Genomic DNA, 17,755 nt, shown 5'->3' on the forward strand with positions numbered 1-17,755 from the left:
TTTGCTGGGTCCCTGATGCTCCTGAACCTTGTAGGCACCTCTACCACACACCATGGGGCTGGTCAGTGCTCCAGCGCTGCCCATGGGCATTCCTTCACGTTCTCATGTGCTTGGACAAGTTATTTCACTCGTGAAGACAACACCCACTCCTTCACATACACACCCTGAGCTGCACACACCCGTCTTTGCCAATAATTAGTTATTTACATACACCTTGAGAATTTGGAGCAGATGAAAAGCATCCCCGGCCTACAGAACGCAGGGCTGCTGCAGATAAAAGCTGTTGCACAACAAGGGTTTGCAGCACCTCAGGTGTGGAACCCCACCTGGGCCCCACAGGGTTGGGGGAGGGAGGGGGATTCCAGTCCAGCCAGCAGCTGGTACTGTGTAAGAAATAAAATCCCGTGTGCTTATTTTCCTATGGCTTGAGATGGAGAACAGCTGATGAAAGATCTGAACCAAACACTGGCACTACCTTAAAAAACAAGAACAGACCACTGTGTGTTTAAAAAAACCAAAACATGTTGGATTTTATTATTTTTAGACCATTAAAAAAAAAAGGATTTAAAAAACACCACCTGATAGACCCACTGCTCTGCAAATACACATCAATTCATTGAAACATTATGTGTTCCCTCAGTTGTTAAGTGAAGAAGTGGCCCATGGCTGTTGCCACAATTCAGAGTATTTATTTGTGGGGTTTTGCTTATATGGGGCAAATTATGGCATTTTCAACATATTTGTAGAGTCTCCAGAGGTTCTGAAAGCTCCTGACAAACAAAACTACTATTTTTACCATTTGTGCCATATCAGTGACTGTCTGCTCAAAGAACATGTGCGTGTCTAAACGCTCTCCTGCTCTGTTGTGTGCCAGGTCTCTGGCTGAGGCCACACCAGGGTCTCTTGGTAGCAAATAAAGGAGTTAATTGGGAAAGAAAAGCAAAGGCTTGTTGAAAAGAATCCTGCACCACAGAAGTAAAAAGTCCCTCATGATGTGTCATTTCCTGCATTGAGCCCTTTGGAACTGGATCTCCTGACATGCCACACACAGACCATGAGCAAGTTTCCACCACAGCAGAGCAGCTACTCTAGAAAAACAAGTTACACCAAAAACCCCTAAACCCCAGACTTTCAGCTTCACTCTGGAGCTGCTCTTGAGGACTGAGGGCTTTCTTTAAAAGCATAGACTGGGGAGGCTGCAGCAGAAATTGCCCTTGTTGACACACAGTGCAGTATTTGTGGGACACAGGACTTTTGGAGTTGTTAGGTAAGGAGAAACTCCAGGGAACACCCCGGGGAGGCATCAGGTCTTTGCTCCACAGTAAGAACATGTCTGAATGCTTCAGCCAAATTTCAGCCTCTTCAGAAAGCCAGTGCCACTGCCAGGAGCAGGTCCCTCATGCAGTCAGGCCAGGACTGCAGCACAGGTGAGACACCTGCACCACAAAGGGGCAGGAAGGGCCTTTGGGGAGAAGTGCCACTGTGTCCATGGCACCAGAAGAAAGGGAGAAGGCCTGATTTCTCATACAGAAACCAAAACCAGTGGTGTCTTTCTAGGGAAGAAATACAAGTGATATAAGCACCTCTCCACACTGTAATAGCTGTGTTTAGACACGTGAGGTTCCTTTTCTGCCTGCTGCAGGACACCCTGCACCTCTACAGGCCCCTTCATGTTGCTACGCTGATAACCTGACATGTCATTAAGCCCCGGCATCTGTTGGAGACAAGTGACAGAGGCAGGGATGGTACAACAGCTGCAGAGCACGTTCTGAAATCAAACAGTACTTCATTACAGAGACACAGGAACTGAGTCAGTGATTATTCTTTCTTCTCGCCCTCCTCGGTGATGGGGTCTGCGGGCGGCTCCTCCACGGTCGCGCTGTTGCTCTCCGAGCCGGTGTTGCTGTCGCTGGTTCCCTCCTCAGCTGTGCTGTCCACCCCTTCCTGCCCACTCTCCTTGTCCTCTGGGGTGGAGGTTCCTTCTTCACCGTTCTGCTGGTTCTCTGTGCTCTCTTCTGGGTGAGGCTCTTCTGAAAAAATGTATTTCTCAGTGTCATTTACATGCCAGTATTTATTTAGATTGTGAAATTAGGATTTAGGAAGAAACAGAAGTTTTAATAAATCCAAATATTCCATGGCAGTCACTTCTGACACTTAGAACGTGCAGGGACAGGCACAGCTCAGGGATCATTCAGTGCTGAGGACACATGGTCCTGCCACAGCATCCTGATATCAGCCACAGCTGCCTGACCTCAGAATTCCAGCCATAAGAAAGCCATGCTCCTTGTTAAAACAGACACACTGGAATTCAAACTCCTTGGCCCCTCTTTCTTTATGCTCCTGCTGCTGCATCAGTGACTCACTGATGTACTAGTCACTGGGACTCCTGAATCCAGCAGCATTTCTTACTGTTGCTGTCCAGAGCGCAAAGCAGCAGGAAAATTTGCCTGAGTGCTGCATAGGAAGCATTGCTGTTGCATCATCCTGGCTGGACACTGACACGACACTGGGACAAGGAAACACTCTCAGTTAACCAAAGTAAATTCAGGTTTCCTGTATTTTTCCCCTGGGTACATCACACACAAAGCATGACATAGGGCTCTGTGGTATCCTACCCTCTTCTCTTTTAAAAAAGAGCAATTTAATGAGAAGCAAACAAATGCCTGTATTCACCAAGATGCAGTGAACTGTTTTCCTCAGAGACTCTTTAATGCTGATCCTTGGAGGACTCTGCAGCAGATGTTCAGATGCAGTTACCTGTCTCCATTGGAGTGCTCTCCTCTTCCTTCTTCTCCTCCCCCTTGCTGGCTGTCTGCTCCTCCTCAGCTGCCAGGCTGTTCTGACTGCGCTCAGCCTGCTCTGCTGCTTCCTTTTCCCTTTCCTCCTGTCTCTTGCGAGCCTGTTCCTCAGCTTGAGCAATTTCAGCTGCAATTTTTTCCATATCCACTTCCACCTTCAAACTGCATAACTAGCAATTGAAAACAAAACAAAGGAAAACTCTTCAGATCTTTTACTGCCTCAGTTACCCTGAGAAATAAATCATCAGTGAACCCCAATGAGTTCATTATTTCTACATGCAGCACAGTCCTTGTCATTTTACAAAGCTTATATTAAAAGTAACTACAGAGGGAGATACAGGCATATTCAGAAAAAAAAGGGAGAGGGAATAAATAAACAACCTAAAACTTGCTATTTGAATGCAGCCAAGGAGAGCAATGTGCCGTCCACAGTGGCTTTAGGCTACCTTCCTCCAGCTGCTCTGGGTGAATTCACCCAGCCCAGCATGGAGGCACTTCTAAATTGTACTGGCCCAATGTGCCCCTAAAGGTCACTTAAGGAGCAGGAAATTATCCTGTGCTTTGTACCACTCACACAAGGGCACTGCCCCAGCAGCTGGGCAACTGCTCAGAACTGAACAGAGAACTGAAGCACTTGTACCATTGTGGAACCAGCAGCTTCCTCAGAGTTAAGTGAGAAAAAATAGTTGTACCCTTTTAAGCTCGTTGTTGAAAGATTCTGTGCTTTCCAAAAACTTCCTCTTCTTTTCCTGGTGACGCTCCTCAATTTGCAGCAGCTCAGCTTCGAGCTTACGCTGGAAGTGAAACAAACAGCAAGAATCTCACTGTGCAGTCACCTAAAAACTGGGCAAAGGTACAGCTAAGCATACAAATTTTCATATGGGTTTATTTTTAAATATTGGTCTAATACGTAAACATCCTTCTGCCTGCCTCTGATACCTGTTAGCTCAGAAGTCCATACTGAAAAACAGGAACAGAATGTGGGTCTGTCCAGCAGTTCAAGCTTATTGTAAATGAAACACTGTGTACCTGAGGTGAAGATTCCAGCATAAAATCTGCACTTTTCTTTCCTATTCTGCACCCCCAGGTCTGTGTATACATATCCCACAGGTCTGTATATACAGAACTCACAGGTATAGACACACCCGGCACATCAATTATAGTCTCTAACTCAGAAAGACCACAATTCACTGGAAAGAAGTACAACCACCCCCTCCACCCTCCAAATCTTATGTAATTAAAAAAAACCCCAAAAACCACATCTCTACCTAATTCTGGTCTCGCTTCACCCACACACACACTGACCATGCTGAAAGGGTTCTTTTGGTAACATGAGTGTTTGGAAAACACAGGCATGTGCCCAAAGATGGGTGAAACATGAAGGTACGACTTCACCACATGTTTTGTATAAATTTAACTTTCAGTGAAAAATGTTAGAATAGGGACAATTTACTGCAAAAAAAGAAACATTAAGAACAAGATGAGTTGTCAGGTACGTGAAATCACAACACTACCAGTACTTATTAACCAGAAGACTTTAAAAACTGCATACAGAAAGTTATGTGTATGGAACTAACACTTAAGACATCTCAAAGAACAAAACACAGCTTATCATGGTCCTCTAGAACAAAACAGCACAGAAGGTGAAGTCTCACGTTCTGCAGCTCCCAAGAAATCCCAGGGATTAGCTCCTGGGGCACACAGAACATTGACACTCAGCAAGAACAGTCATGTAGGTAATCGAATGATCCAAAGACTTGGAGTCCAGCCCACCACGTTTTTAGCTGCATCTGCATCCTTTCTTTTTACCTGATGAACCATTAAGGACTGAACCTGGCGTTTCAGGACTTGCATTCTGGCTGTGGTGACCACGGAGCGGACATCGGGCACCACGCTCTCGCTCAGGATCTCGCTGATGAGCCGGTGGTTCCTCTGGAACCGAGCCGTGGCCGTGTGCTTCATGGAGAACCCATCGTCGTAATCTGGAACAGGAGTTCAAGGGGTAACTGCTTGGATCCAACAAAATGAGAGCCAAGTCTAATGACACTCTACCCACATTACCACTCACAAAAACCAAAACATGTGCCCTAACACCAGTAGTTGTCATGTCACAAAGTTCACAGTAACACACACAGAGCATCAGGGAATCACAAAAGGAGACAAAGTGTGGCCAGGGCAGCATTTACCTGGCACAGCTCTAACAGCTGATTTCACATGCATTTCCCACAGCTGAAATTGGGACTGACCTAGTTATTCACTGCTGCTTTCCACACTTCCACAGTAAGAGGGACTATTAACACACCAAATAAAACACCCATTCCTGATTAATCATGTTTCCAGGACAAAATGCCAGCAGGATAGTGACTCCTCTATAAATAACAACTGCAGCACAGATTAAACCATTTATTTTTTTTTAAACACTGAGGACTGAAACCATGAAGCAGTGAGACACACTTACTCATCACTGAAAATTCAGTCACGTATTAAGAGTATTCGATTATTTATTAGTAAGTGCATTTCTATAAAGAGAAACCAGTTAAACAACAAGTATGAATTATCTCCCATAAGTGAGATATCTTCCCACGTAGAGAAGTCCAGAGGTCTAATTCTGTTTTACACTAAGCATTCCTACTAGAGATGACTATTCCAACTATTTACAGCAATCTTAAAGACGCTGAACACCATGCCAGGAGATACTACCAAAGAAGAGAACTAGTAAAAGTTTCTTTATTTCAAAATGTTATATTGTATCTCATTTAGGTATCTGATTAAACAAAGCAAAAAAAGAAGTAATGGCTGGTTCTGCCTGGGTCTACATTGCTCAGGTAGCACAGAACAGAATCTCAACTCCCCAGGTTCCAGCTATTCCAGCATGAAATGTATTTACATAAATGTTGCAATTACCTCACACGGGGGAAAGTGTGTTTGCTATAAGATTTATCTCAGGGGTGTGCTTCCACAAGGGGGAAAGAAAAAAAAGGGTGTAACTGAGCACATTTTTCACCCTCAGGTTTCAACAAGTATTTGGTGATGAATTTAAAAGCAGCCATGAGGTGTGTGCGGCTGACTTTTCCCACTGGGTGGGGTGCATTTCCTTGCAGTCAAATAAACTTTCAGAATTTTCTCATCAACTTGTCAGCAGCAAGGGCACCTCACTCACCAAGCAATCTCAAATGACAGTTGGTTGAACGCATTCAAAGTTCAGGTGCTCTTAATCACACCAAAACTCTGCCTGTCAGATTTATGTGCTTCTGGTAATAAAGCACAACATTCCATCCATCCAAGCCGGATTAAATCAGGCATCTAAGCCTTTTCTAAAGCATGTGCTAAAGCCATTATGGAGTGGTAAGCAGACTGATTTGGTTTGAACTATTAAGCATTGCTTCACACTTAATTAAGAAGGGTTGGAATAACTTTTGCCACAGGTGCCACCTTACTTTTGGGAACAAAGTCAGCTGTATGGAATAAAAGGTGGTAATGAAAACTGACATCAAAGCACCAACGCAGAAATGCAGCCATGTGAATTGCTGCGGAAGGTGCACACGGGCGATTTTCTGTATCTCCATGGCCTGTCCTGCCATGAGTGTCCCACTGGGAGTGCACACAAGCTCCTTACCATCGGGATCCTCCGCGGGCTGGATGCTCATGTAGGGCTCCCCCTTCTCCATGCGCGACTGCCGCTGCCGGCTCTCCTCTTCCAGCGCCGCCTCGGCGCGGCTCTTGGCGTTGATGTAGGCCAGGTAGGCAGGGGAGTTGTGGTAGGCCTTCATGGACTCGTTGTACTCGATCTGAAAAGTGACCAACACGGTTTGATTGCACCACCAGGTGATTCCCACCTTGCCACAACTGCGCTCTGTGCGGTTACACAAATAAAGCTGAATCTGAATCGTCTGGCTGAGATATAAATGACCAGATTCTCTCAGTCTTTCTTTTTTACAAATGAGAACTTCTACAGTCGTTCATATTTTAAAAACACAGCTGGTTTTTAGGTCCTTTTCAGTTTTACTAACTTGAAGTATTGATAGATGATAGTTTTGTTTTCTGAGATTTCAAATTCAAACACCTCAGAACATTTATAATCAAGTTCTGGTAAGATGAAATTAGCAAACACAAAATATTCTCAGTTATTCTTTGGAGTTCTAACTAAATCTGTGATTCTGATTTCTTATTTTTCCTTATGCCAGTATGTCATGAACCACTTTCCAAAATCACTTAAGATTTGTCCATTCTTTGACCTATCCCTGCTCTGGGATGGCACAGAAAGCTGCAGCCAGACTCCTGTCTCCTCCCGGCAGCAGGACAGCAGCACTATTTTCACTTTCTTTGAAATATCTTTTCTCTTTGAATTGCTTTCTTTTTTTCACATTTTGTACAGTGATTTGAGCTATTTCCAATGAAAAAAATAATATAATCTATGATATTGTTAAAGGTACCTAAAACGTTTGTTTATGATCAGGACCAGAATCCTTCTGCCTTGGCACAACAGAAACCAGCTGGCCCCTGCCCCAAGGAGCTTACAATCTAAACATCATTACCAAGGTAAAAATAGAATTCCTGGATTTTAGCACTGAGTTTTGCAGTACTTCTCTATTGCCTTGAAATAAAACCAGCTGAGATTTGACCAGACAGCCAGAGCCTCAGGTGCTTGCCAGGTGTAAGCACAATGTATCAGCTGGACAATTCTCCCTTTGTACCTGAGAATCACAAGAACAGTCTTGTACAGGTGCTCAACACTTACCAACCTAGACACAAGGCAGCTGTCACCTCTTGTCTTTAAGATCAATAAAACCAAAACAAAAGCACAAGAAAACCCTACAAGTGGTAGCATTTTCTATTAAGAAACAAAACATTAATGCCACAGCGTGGAGTTCCACCAGGAACACCGAACCCCACGTGACTGGAAGTCTCTTAGGATCATGTTCATGACAATAGCAGTAGTTGCAGAGCACCAGTTTTGAAAGAGGATTTTGGTGTTGAGACAATCTTTTCAATACTGATGTTGTACAATAAAATCCATTCATTATACAGTTAAAATCGACATTCAATTATAAATACTTCATTTTGAATTAGGTCTAAAAACTGACCAGTCACAGTTGATGCACAGTTATTTAAGAAATCTAAGAGACGTGTCAGGACAAACTTCCATTTAAGTTACATACAGGGCTCTCGTGAATGCCTCAAACACCCCTGCATGGGGAAGATGAATTTTTCTTCTCAGACCAGTTCCTAGAAGAATCAGCTGTAATAAACATCCCAGATTTCTTCCATTTACCTTTTCAGCTTCATATTCATTCAAATACTCTTGCTTCTCTTCATCAGTGAGATCTCGCCACATTCCTCCAATAATCTTGCCAATTTCCCATAACTTCAAATCAGGATTGGACGCCTTCACTTGGTCCCAGACCTTAACAGAAACAGCTGGAGCTTTACTAATGATATCTAAATACTTCCAAATTAAACATTTTATAGTCATCTCAGTGTTCTTTCTGGAATCACCATGAAAAACAGGATAAAGTTAGGAATGAGTCTGGCTAAACTATCTGGATTATTTTCTGGGGCAGGAAGTCAGTAGGAAGCCAGCTACTGAACCAGGCAATTGCTGAGTGGCTTTGGTCTCATGGGAATATTGCCTTTAACCCTCTCAATTCTCTTCTTAAATGAACATCGCTGCATCTCGGGGAAAAAAATGCTACTGAGTAAACACATCCAGCAGTAGATTATGACAAAGAGACTGAGCTTTTCAGATCAGAAAGTAACATTTCACAATATTTCAGTCTTGCTGATCAATCTGAGTTCCAACAAGTTCTGACTCCACCAAAAAGGTTTCTAACTTTATAGGGAAAAAAAGGAGAGCTGCCAGTGTAATTTCTTGCTGCGCCACTTGACTTTTTTTTTTTTTTTTTTTTTTTTTTGTGTGTGTTGATGTTTTTTGGCCTAAGACAGTCATGCTGGTAAAGATACTTTACCAGAAGTGGAAGAAATTCCTTCTGGCTCACCTGCTTCAGCCAGGCTGCCATGCCCTCCCCATGCCCCATCAGATTCCAGACTCCACAAGAGTCTCTCTCCTACTTTCTGTCAAACAGTTCACAGAATAGCGAAGCAAACGTTGCCACGGGCTAGGGTGGTGAAGGAGAACATGCAAAGTCCACTCATTGCTACTCTTCAGTCCAGCTACAGCACTGCACCAAGCCCAGAAAACGCAAGGAATACTTCCTTTATATAAAAAAGTTCTGTCAGTAAGTCACAGGAACTTCTGAATGTGGCAGGGTGGATCCTTGTCAGCAGACAGTGGTAGGAATTAGCATTTTAGCAATTTTTCCCCCCAGAAATTGGCAACTGTGTGACCAGACTACTGCTGCCTTTGTTCTGCAGGGCAGACTCTGTACTTTACATCCCCTTAAGAGAGCGCAGGCTGTTAGGAGTCAACGTTTAGAAGCTGAAACTAAGATCATAGCAATTAATTGTTAGCACAAATGAACACTGACTTTATTACTGATGGACACTGTAATACCCACCTTCCGGCTGTACCTCATGTAGGGCATCAGGGGCTTGTCTGGGGGTTTGGGGGGCTTTGGAATGGTAATACCAGAGGAAGCCTATAAAAGAACCGGATAAATCCATTCGTTAATGGGATCACTGAACAGTTTCTACACGCACTAGTTTTGGAAAACACTTATTCTTGTGCATTCACACACCCCCACCAAGAGAAGCAAGCAACACCTTCAGAAAAATTACCCAGTCTGTAAGTGAACAAGCACTAGCTAGAGCTGGTCCTCACAAGAATAATGTAAGTTTGTCCTTTTCTCTGAAAGTTTACAGAGCAGTAACTAGATAAATCCTCTAAAGGGCTCCATGTTCTGAAAACTGAACTACATAGCTTAGGAACTGACATGGAAACATCAATCCCAGCAGGTTGTTTTTTCTCACTTCTGATGACTATTTTATCTGTTTTGACAAATTGAATGCGGCTACTGTACAGGTTTAAAAAGATATGAAGAAAGTTTAAAAACATTAAGTTAGAGACATTATCAAATAGTTTTAGTAACTATTTTTCTGCAAAATTTGTCAGTGGTAATTTGGAGCCGATTAACAGACTCTTTATGAAAAGAAAGTAACTCTATGCAGCTAAAAGGTAAGTATGTGCTCTACTTGTAGCCAAACTGTAATGAATTGTCCCAATTAGCCTGGAACATGCTCCTGTGCTCTGTCTTCCTTTGGCTTTATGCTGCCAGACAGTGTGCTGGCACCACGCAAAAGGCTACTGAGCTTTAATGCTGTTGCTGGGTCTCCTTGCATCCCCTCAACCCACAGAACTTCTGACAGGGCTTGTGCCTAAAACAGTGCAATGACATCACAGCCCCTGTCAACTGCAGGGTCTGAAACCTTCCACTCTTCCAGCACTTCCACATGCCAGGAGTTCTACTGAATGGGAGTATTTACATGAAAATAGCAGGTTCAAGATCTTTCAGGGCTGTGGCCTGTAGATCAATATTTGGATGTAGGCCAGAAGGCTCATGTTCAATACTGTTTTCCTCCTGACAGGGCTTGTTTTTTTTTTTTTTTTTGTTTGTTTGTTTTTTGTTTGCTGAATTTATGGAGCTCTATGAACAATGCATACAGAACTGTGTATAAATAATGTGCATGAGGTATATGCATTACCAAAATGTATACATAGATACACATACAGATGGGTTGGAAAAACATTAACGGAAACTGTTTAATGCTTTTAAATTAAGAGGGGTTTAAAGAAACCATCCATATACTGGGATATGCATGGCAGAGCAGGCTGTGTATGCTTGTGACATACAGAAACAATGGAAGTTTTCAGACAAAATCTGACTTAGTCTTGTATAAGGAAAGCATCCATCTGGACAGTCAATTCCAGCTTTTAGGGGAAGGTCCTTTCTGTAAATGCATTAACAAATTGGATGAACTTCATGTATTAAGTTTGAAAGAAGGTTTATATGAGAGGCATAAAAAGACTACATTTCTTTAAAAGCACCATGTATTTGGTCCTTGAGAAATCTTTGTCCTTCCAAACTGATCAGAAGTCTTGAGGTACAAAGATCTACATAGAAAAATCTTAAAGTTGTGAGATATTTAAGAAAACATCAGGGATTTACTCTGTTTCTGTTGTGTTATAGAAGTGCTACATTTCCACTGTCTATTTCTGTTTCCTAACTGCATACAAAGCTAGAATTTGATTCATGTTTGAAAGAAGCTGTCGCCTCCCTCATCACTTGTCTCCATCTCATTTTGTTTACTCCATGAAAAATGAATGCAACATCCATTTCCCACACACTGACACATATACAAGCTGAAAGGATTCTATTTTATTATCAACATCACACTTTTTTGAAAAAATAACGACTGAACTTGGGACTGTGCAGTTATTACCAGAGTAAGACTAGAAAGAAAAATAAAGGGCTGTACGTCTTGCATGGCTCAACAGGATGATGCAACAACTATCAATGATCTTCAGCTTGCAAAATGTTCCTCCTTATCTTTGTACCAATAAACCTCACCAAAAAGAGCACTTCCCTCCCTCCAAAAATTCATACCCGGCTACAGAAGCTTTTCCTATTCATGCAGTGGTCACTGAAGACCAAAGTCTGTCTTTTTGGATGTCTGCATCATATACCATTACCAGTGTTCCCTGCTGAGTAAAAACCCATTTTCAAAAGGTTTCAGAGTGAAGGGGAAGGAGAGGAAGGTGAGGAGTAAGAATCAGAAGTTGTTTTTGTTTTTTTTTTATAAAGAAGTGGCAGCAGCCAAGACGCCAAAGAACCTAACCCTAAAGCCATTTCTGGTCAGCTCCTGGTGCTTGCTGGAGGATGTAATAGTTGATTCTCCTACCGTGACCCGGCTGTTGGTGCCCGGGTTCCCTCCCAGCCTGTAGTTGTTGTAGGCCAGATGGCTGTATGGATTGTATCCCACAAACCCTGGGGTGCTGGGCATTTGCTGATGGAAACAAATGAGACAAAAACACGAATGAGAAATGAGCTCAAACGAGGAGAACACAGAAATGAAAATGAACTGCAATATGGCATGCAAAAGCAACCAGAATTCAAACAAGCAATGAGGTGTAGCAGTTGGTGTCTTCCCAACACACACAGCTTACTCCAGTATAAACCTAGTAAGGAAACAGGACTTTTAAGCAAATGTGTCACTACAAATTTCTGTCTGAAATTGGTGATTTTATTTCTATTAACTGTGTAACTCATTTAAACAAGTACTCTGTAAATTCAGGTCATGGCTAATAAAGTTTTCCACCATAAGCCACCAAGGAATTCAGAAGATTCTTGTCTCCCAAGGGTGAAAGTTGGGCAACACAGCATCCAGTGATGGGGCAGAAATCCCCAGTACCCACATTTATTACACCAATTTATTATACCAGTTAAAATCCCTGCCTGCTTTTCTTCCCAGAATTTGACCTTCCCAACAAATGGAGCAGGGGAGGAAATCTCTCAAAGCACCATTTGTGCTCCACTGCCAGTGGCTGAAGACAATTCCCAGAGACATCTCTCTGTTATAAGGCAGGCTGTAGACTGTCAGAGCTGAGGAACTCTACATCTGCAGTAAGACCTGTAAGTTAAAAAACTTTAACCTAGCTTGAACAGATCTCCAAATCCAAGGTAATTCAGAAGTTAATTAATACATCTTCATTCATTCATGAAAGTGGATTGATTTGTTCTCACCTCAGTCACATAGAAAAAAAAAAATCTTGTTTCTTTGCATTCCCTTCTCATTTAGCAACGGACACAAGTTTCATCAGGTTACCTGTATTCACCTCCTCAAATAAATTTATTTTTTCCATTATCTCCCGTTTCCTGGTCAATTTTGTTGGAAAAATAGATCAGCTATTTAATGTTAATTGCGGTTAAGTCCTGTCTGTGGTGGTTCTATGATTCCATGAGGATTCACAAGAGCCTGGAGTTTTTGGATATTTAAGTATCAGTCCCACAGTGTCCCACTCTCCAGCAGCCCTAATACACATTGCAAGAAAACTTTCAATGGGATTTGCTGACTGGACCTGTTCCGAATTACAGTTATAAAAATTTGACAAGTAGATTCAGGACTGTAAGAACCAAGGTATGACATGTACAAACATTGAACAGAAGTGTTTTAGGAGCTGACTAAATTAACTAGGAAGGTTTCAGGTCCATGCAGACACACTGCAGGAGTTCATTTCTAAACAAACAAGTGCAGAGGAAAATTACCCTTTAACAGTCAGTCTTCAATAGAGATTTTATTGCCAAGCTTTTTAACTCGGTCACAGCAGCTGATGTGCTCATCTGTATGCCTGGCCTCATGACATAAGCCACTGTTTTACTACAGTTTTTTGTATTACCATAACAACAGGCTTTGAATATGTTGAACTACAGCTCTTCAATAAAACCAGGTGACAATTGTAATCGCCGTCTGCTTATTTCTTTATTTCTGCAAGATAGGATTTAAATGTTACCAGGAACTACCTTACATCAGGGAGAACTGCACGGAGAAATTTTATTTCAGGTACAGTACTGCAGTTTTGAGAATTACTGAGATTTTGTTGACTGCAGCACCTGGAACTGGCTGTGGAAGAACAAGCAAGGTTATTTGGCTACTTTGTGACAGAGCAGAGACCAACACATGAAGGACTGTATAAAATATAATACAAAATAAAAGATGCTTGTAAAACAGGCAATGCACGTCACTGGTTGCAGTCCTGGCATGTGCTTCATGTATCCTTCTGAAGAACTGTACCACATCAACATGAACCATTAAAACATCTGTATTCATGCTATATCCCAAAGGAATCACATGTGTATGCACAGCTCTCGATGCAGGAATCCAGTGGTCAGAGGGGATCCATCATGGTCCTTCTAACACTGCCACAGATCTATTTTGCTGTGTGTAAAATGAAAACTCTGAGCAAACTATGAAAATCCAGTTTTATTTATATCAACTTATAAAAACATAACTTGTATTTATGTACTATATAATTTTCGAACCTCTTCCTGTAAAATATGGCACAAAAAATTTGAAGGATCACATTCCTTCTAACTCCCATCCTGCAGAGATCAAGGACACACTACTGGGTCACAGTCTTCCAATTCACTTTGGTAAAAAAAAAAAAAAATCACTGTAGAATCTTTCCTCAACCTTCTGTACAAAGGATTTCTCCTAAAACTCAAACTACCCACAAATGTGACCAAAGATGTGCATTTATTTTCAAACAGTTTCTGCCCATGGTACACTGCTACTGCAGCACCTTTGTACATCCAGGAATGTCACTGGGCGGGATACAAAGCTCCTGTTCATGTTTTCCTCAGTGTCAGGGCATGCCACTTTACTAGAAAGTAAAATATTTCCCATGCCCTAGACTCCAAAATACCAGTGATTTCAAGGAATGCAAGACTGGCATCAGGAGTGTTTCATTATTCTGATCCAATACAACAGGATGTTTCATAATCCTGCATTCCACTCAATTGGAAAAAAAAAAAAAAAAGCAGCTCAGTACAACTGAACTGTGGAAAAATGCACTGTCTGCCCATGATCTGGGCACAGGCTGAGTAGGACATTTTACAATCAAATGTACCAGTTGATTCTTAACTATTCCAGTACTGCTGCAACCCACTGTGAGTCACTTGAGACAACTGATGCTCACAGAAAATTCAGACTGTGAGTCACTTGAGAGAAGTGATGCTCACAGAAAATTCAGTCTGTAAGATCCAGCCTTAGAGGCAAAACAAGTTTATTCGGCTTCTCTTTCCCAAACTTCTCAAAAATAATTATATTAATTTAAACAATTCATAGCACATTAATATCGTGTTTCCCATATTGGAAGGTGATGCAACTCCCTAATTATTGTTCTGGGAAGTTACTAAAGGCCTTGTGTTAATGAGAAAAATCACTATACTTACGGTTGCAGGAGCTGGGGTGGGAGGTGGGGCATAGGATGGCCTTTCTGTTAAGACAGAAATGTAAGCACATTTTTTTTTTTCCCCTTGAAAATCTAAACGAATTCTTAAGGCATCTGCTATGGCCAATATTTTCAAATGATTTTACAAAACAAGCAAATTTTACTCTGAAAGACTTTGCCTTTTGCCACTGAACAGCAAAAAGCAACACTAGAAAAAGAAAGAAAAATTGAAATGCTCCTATTACTCTAGTCCCAGACTTTTGTTCAAGCACAAGACTGAAGAATATGAAATTCATTTATATGCACATCAATTACATGGAGGGAAAGCAAAAATACAGTCCAATAGGACTCAGAAGCTGTGATATCTGGATTTCCTACAAAAACAATATGCCAGGAATTGGCCACAGAAGGATTTAAGGCCAAGAGTTTAGTTACTACGCTTGCTAATTTCTTTTAATGCCAGGAATAATGGCACCATCTCACAAACAGGTTCCGCGGAAACAGATCTGTAAAACATCAAAGCTAAAGAAAGAAAAATCTTTAAAAAAAAAACTTACTTGACATTTTGATAGTCAAATTTTCAGCCACCTGACATTATATTTGTACTTCTGCAAGACAAAAGAACAGCATGCTAATAAGTGTTGTGCCTTTCCCCCCACCAGTTATTTGAAGCTTCGATTGTTATTGATACCAGTGATTATCAAAGTTCGTCAATTTTGGAATACAGACAAAAGCATTCTCAGAAACCAAGTTGTTATCTCTTTGAAAAATTAATGGATTTTCCAAGGAATCTAAAAAGCTGTGTAAGAGCACACAGCTTTAGGTCACCTTCATATTAAAGGGTCTAAATGAATATATTTTTTGCTGTAAGGAATAAAAAGAACATATCCCATTATTTTACACTCACTGATTCAGAAATCTGATATCGATATGTAAATGACCAAATTATGTATTTCCTTTACAGAGTACATACAACAACCACCGAGCCCCGCAGCTGCGGTCTGACAGGCAATTCTTAACCTTTTAGCACCGAACCCGGGAGCCCGTCAAACAGCGCTGTAACGAAGTGCCTTTTCGCCGTTTCTCTCCAAATCACGCCACGGGCAGCTGCAACCTCCTCCAGAATCCCTACTAACGACGTGCACCGGGCTCGCACACAGGGCTGGCTCGGGAGATCCAGCAGAGCCTGTGCGGGCCCAAGGCGGCCACCGGCGGGGTCCCTCGGTCCCACCGCTCCCTCCCCGGGCTCGAGGGTCTTCCCGAGCCCCGCAGCGCTGCCGGAGAGGGGCCGGGGCCGTCCCGAGCCCCCCGGTCGGCCCCGCCGGGCCCCTCGGACTCACCCGCTCGGCGCGGCCGCGCTCCCTTTGTTCCCACGGGCCGGGGCGGCGGCGACGGCGCCTGCGCACTCCGCTCCGCACTTTCGACACGCGGGCCCCGGCCCGCCGGTGATCCCCTACTCACTATGGGGGGCCCTCTTCGGCTGCCCCGCGCCCCACCGAGGAACCAGGGCCGTCCCCGCACCCTCCGGGATAGCGGCGATTCCAGGGGCCGCGGCGAATCTGCGGGATGCAACCCGAGCGCCGCGCGCGGGGCGGCACCGCCCGCCATTAGCGGCACGGAGGCGCTGCCTCGCGGGGTGTCACAAGGGCTCCCGAGGCGCCCTAGAGACGCAGTGCTCGTCCCCTTCCCCCGCGCCGGCAACCCCGGTCACGGTGCCCCGAGTGCTGGCTGCCGGTGGCGAATCTGCGGCGCAGAACGGGCGCGCAGGGACGGCCTGCGGACGCTTCGTGCCCGCTGCGCTTTAGAGCCTTTTCCCCTCACGGGCTGCGCGCGGCCCCTGAGGCGATTTTGGCGCCTTTTTCCCCTCACGGGCTGCGCGCGGCCCCTGAGGCGATTTTGGCGCCTTTTTCCCCTCACGGGCTGCGCGCGGCCCCTGAGGCGATTTTGGCGCCTTTTTCCCCTCACGGGCTGCGCGCGGCCCCTGAGGAGATTCCCCCTCACGGACAGGTCCCTGAAATGTCCTGGACCCTGGGCTGCCCGGAGTCCACGGAAAATGCTGCGGGGTCATGTCCGAGCCCGAATAATATCCCATAAAAGCAGCGATGGAGTCAGGTGAACCGTCCGTGGTCTGTGCAGAGTGTGGTGCCGAAAGGGCTGTTTGGGATGCTTCCAGAGGCGGCTGAGTGGAGCAGGATGAGCCCTGAGGGCAGCGGGAAGGTGCCGGTGTGGGAGAATGTCAGTGGAAGGGACGTTAGAGACGGCTGTGAAGGCAGCGAGATGGCCCCGGGTAATAAATATGATAATATGTGATAATTGTCAACTAAATCAGCCTGACCAACTCAAAACACTCTGCTGCTGAATCAGGATTATAAAGTACCCAGTAGTCTGGGAGCAGTGGAATTGTCCACAATTCCTTGCAGAAATCAGCGAAGTTATCACACATAGGTAAAACCCCCACAAATACCAAACAAGGTGAAGCATATGGCTCTGAGGGTGTGAGGAGGATGAAGAGTTCCAGACCTCAGCATTCAGCTTTAAGAGTCTTTTACACTGAAAATAGTCAAAAGTGACTGAATTAAATATGAAAACTTTGGCAGTGAAACTTGAAATTGAAAGTTTGATGTTGAATGTTTGAGGTTGAAATGGAATGTTTGGCATTGAAATGGTCTCACGTGGCCAATAAGATGTATTTCTAGACATTCATGAGGGAGAATTTGGGTGGATCCGAAGGAAAGCCAAAGGAGATGGTACCTGCCTAACCCAAAAGGATGATAGAAGGTGAAAAGAAGAAAAACTAACTGAACATGACTTGCTGCAAGTTGGGGCCATTTTTCTTGATGCCTGCAGTTCCACTGGCTCAATTTGTTTTTATGCTTAAATACACTTATTTTTATGAACAAATAAAGAGACAAGAGCTCTGCCCTCATCTGCTTAGATTCTGCTGACTGTACCCACAATGGACATTTGTTGCCATATAGCAGAATAATCTGTGACTTCAATTTGATATTAAAGCAAGAGTTGAAAAGGTTCCTCAGCCAACGAAATACAACAC

At 43.6% G+C, this 17,755-nt stretch overlaps 1 protein-coding gene across 14 annotated transcripts; it reads right to left on the minus strand.

Moving 5' to 3' along the window:
• Positions 1-500: 500 nt before the first annotated feature.
• SMARCE1 (SWI/SNF related BAF chromatin remodeling complex subunit E1) lies at positions 501-16,087 on the minus strand. Of its 14 annotated transcripts, none has more exons than XM_021532908.4 (11): positions 16,044-16,087; positions 15,261-15,311; positions 14,705-14,748; positions 11,655-11,759; positions 9,314-9,394; positions 8,071-8,202; positions 6,415-6,586; positions 4,608-4,780; positions 3,491-3,592; positions 2,758-2,968; positions 501-2,027 (listed from the first exon to the last, which is right to left on the minus strand). In XM_021532908.4, exons 2-11 carry the CDS (start codon positions 15,265-15,267, stop codon positions 1,819-1,821), a joined length of 1,236 nt encoding a protein of 411 aa, XP_021388583.3. In that variant the 5' UTR covers positions 15,268-15,311; positions 16,044-16,087; the 3' UTR covers positions 501-1,818. The 14 variants fall into 14 exon arrangements, with proteins under 14 accessions (XP_021388583.3, XP_021388582.3, XP_085418000.1 ...); XM_021532907.4 differs by having other exon boundaries at positions 501-2,030; XM_085561874.1 differs by having other exon boundaries at positions 11,592-11,759.
• Between the last annotated feature and the right edge of the window lie 1,668 nt (positions 16,088-17,755).

This window comes from Lonchura striata, chromosome 27 (assembly GCF_050655825.1).
Source record: "Lonchura striata isolate lonStrDom1 chromosome 27, ASM5065582v1, whole genome shotgun sequence".
Lineage (NCBI taxonomy): Eukaryota > Metazoa > Chordata > Aves > Passeriformes > Estrildidae > Lonchura > Lonchura striata.

Bases quoted from the DNA above. Each gene is read 5' to 3' on its own strand.
- SMARCE1 (XM_085561872.1), bottom strand. The intron at 6,587-8,070 runs GTAAATGGAAGA...GTCACTTTTCAG, and splicing joins ATGAATATGAAGCTGAAAAG to ATCGAGTACAACGAGTCCAT. The intron at 3,593-4,607 runs GTAAAAAGAAAG...TTTCACTTCCAG, and splicing joins AGTCCTTAATGGTTCATCAG to CGTAAGCTCGAAGCTGAGCT.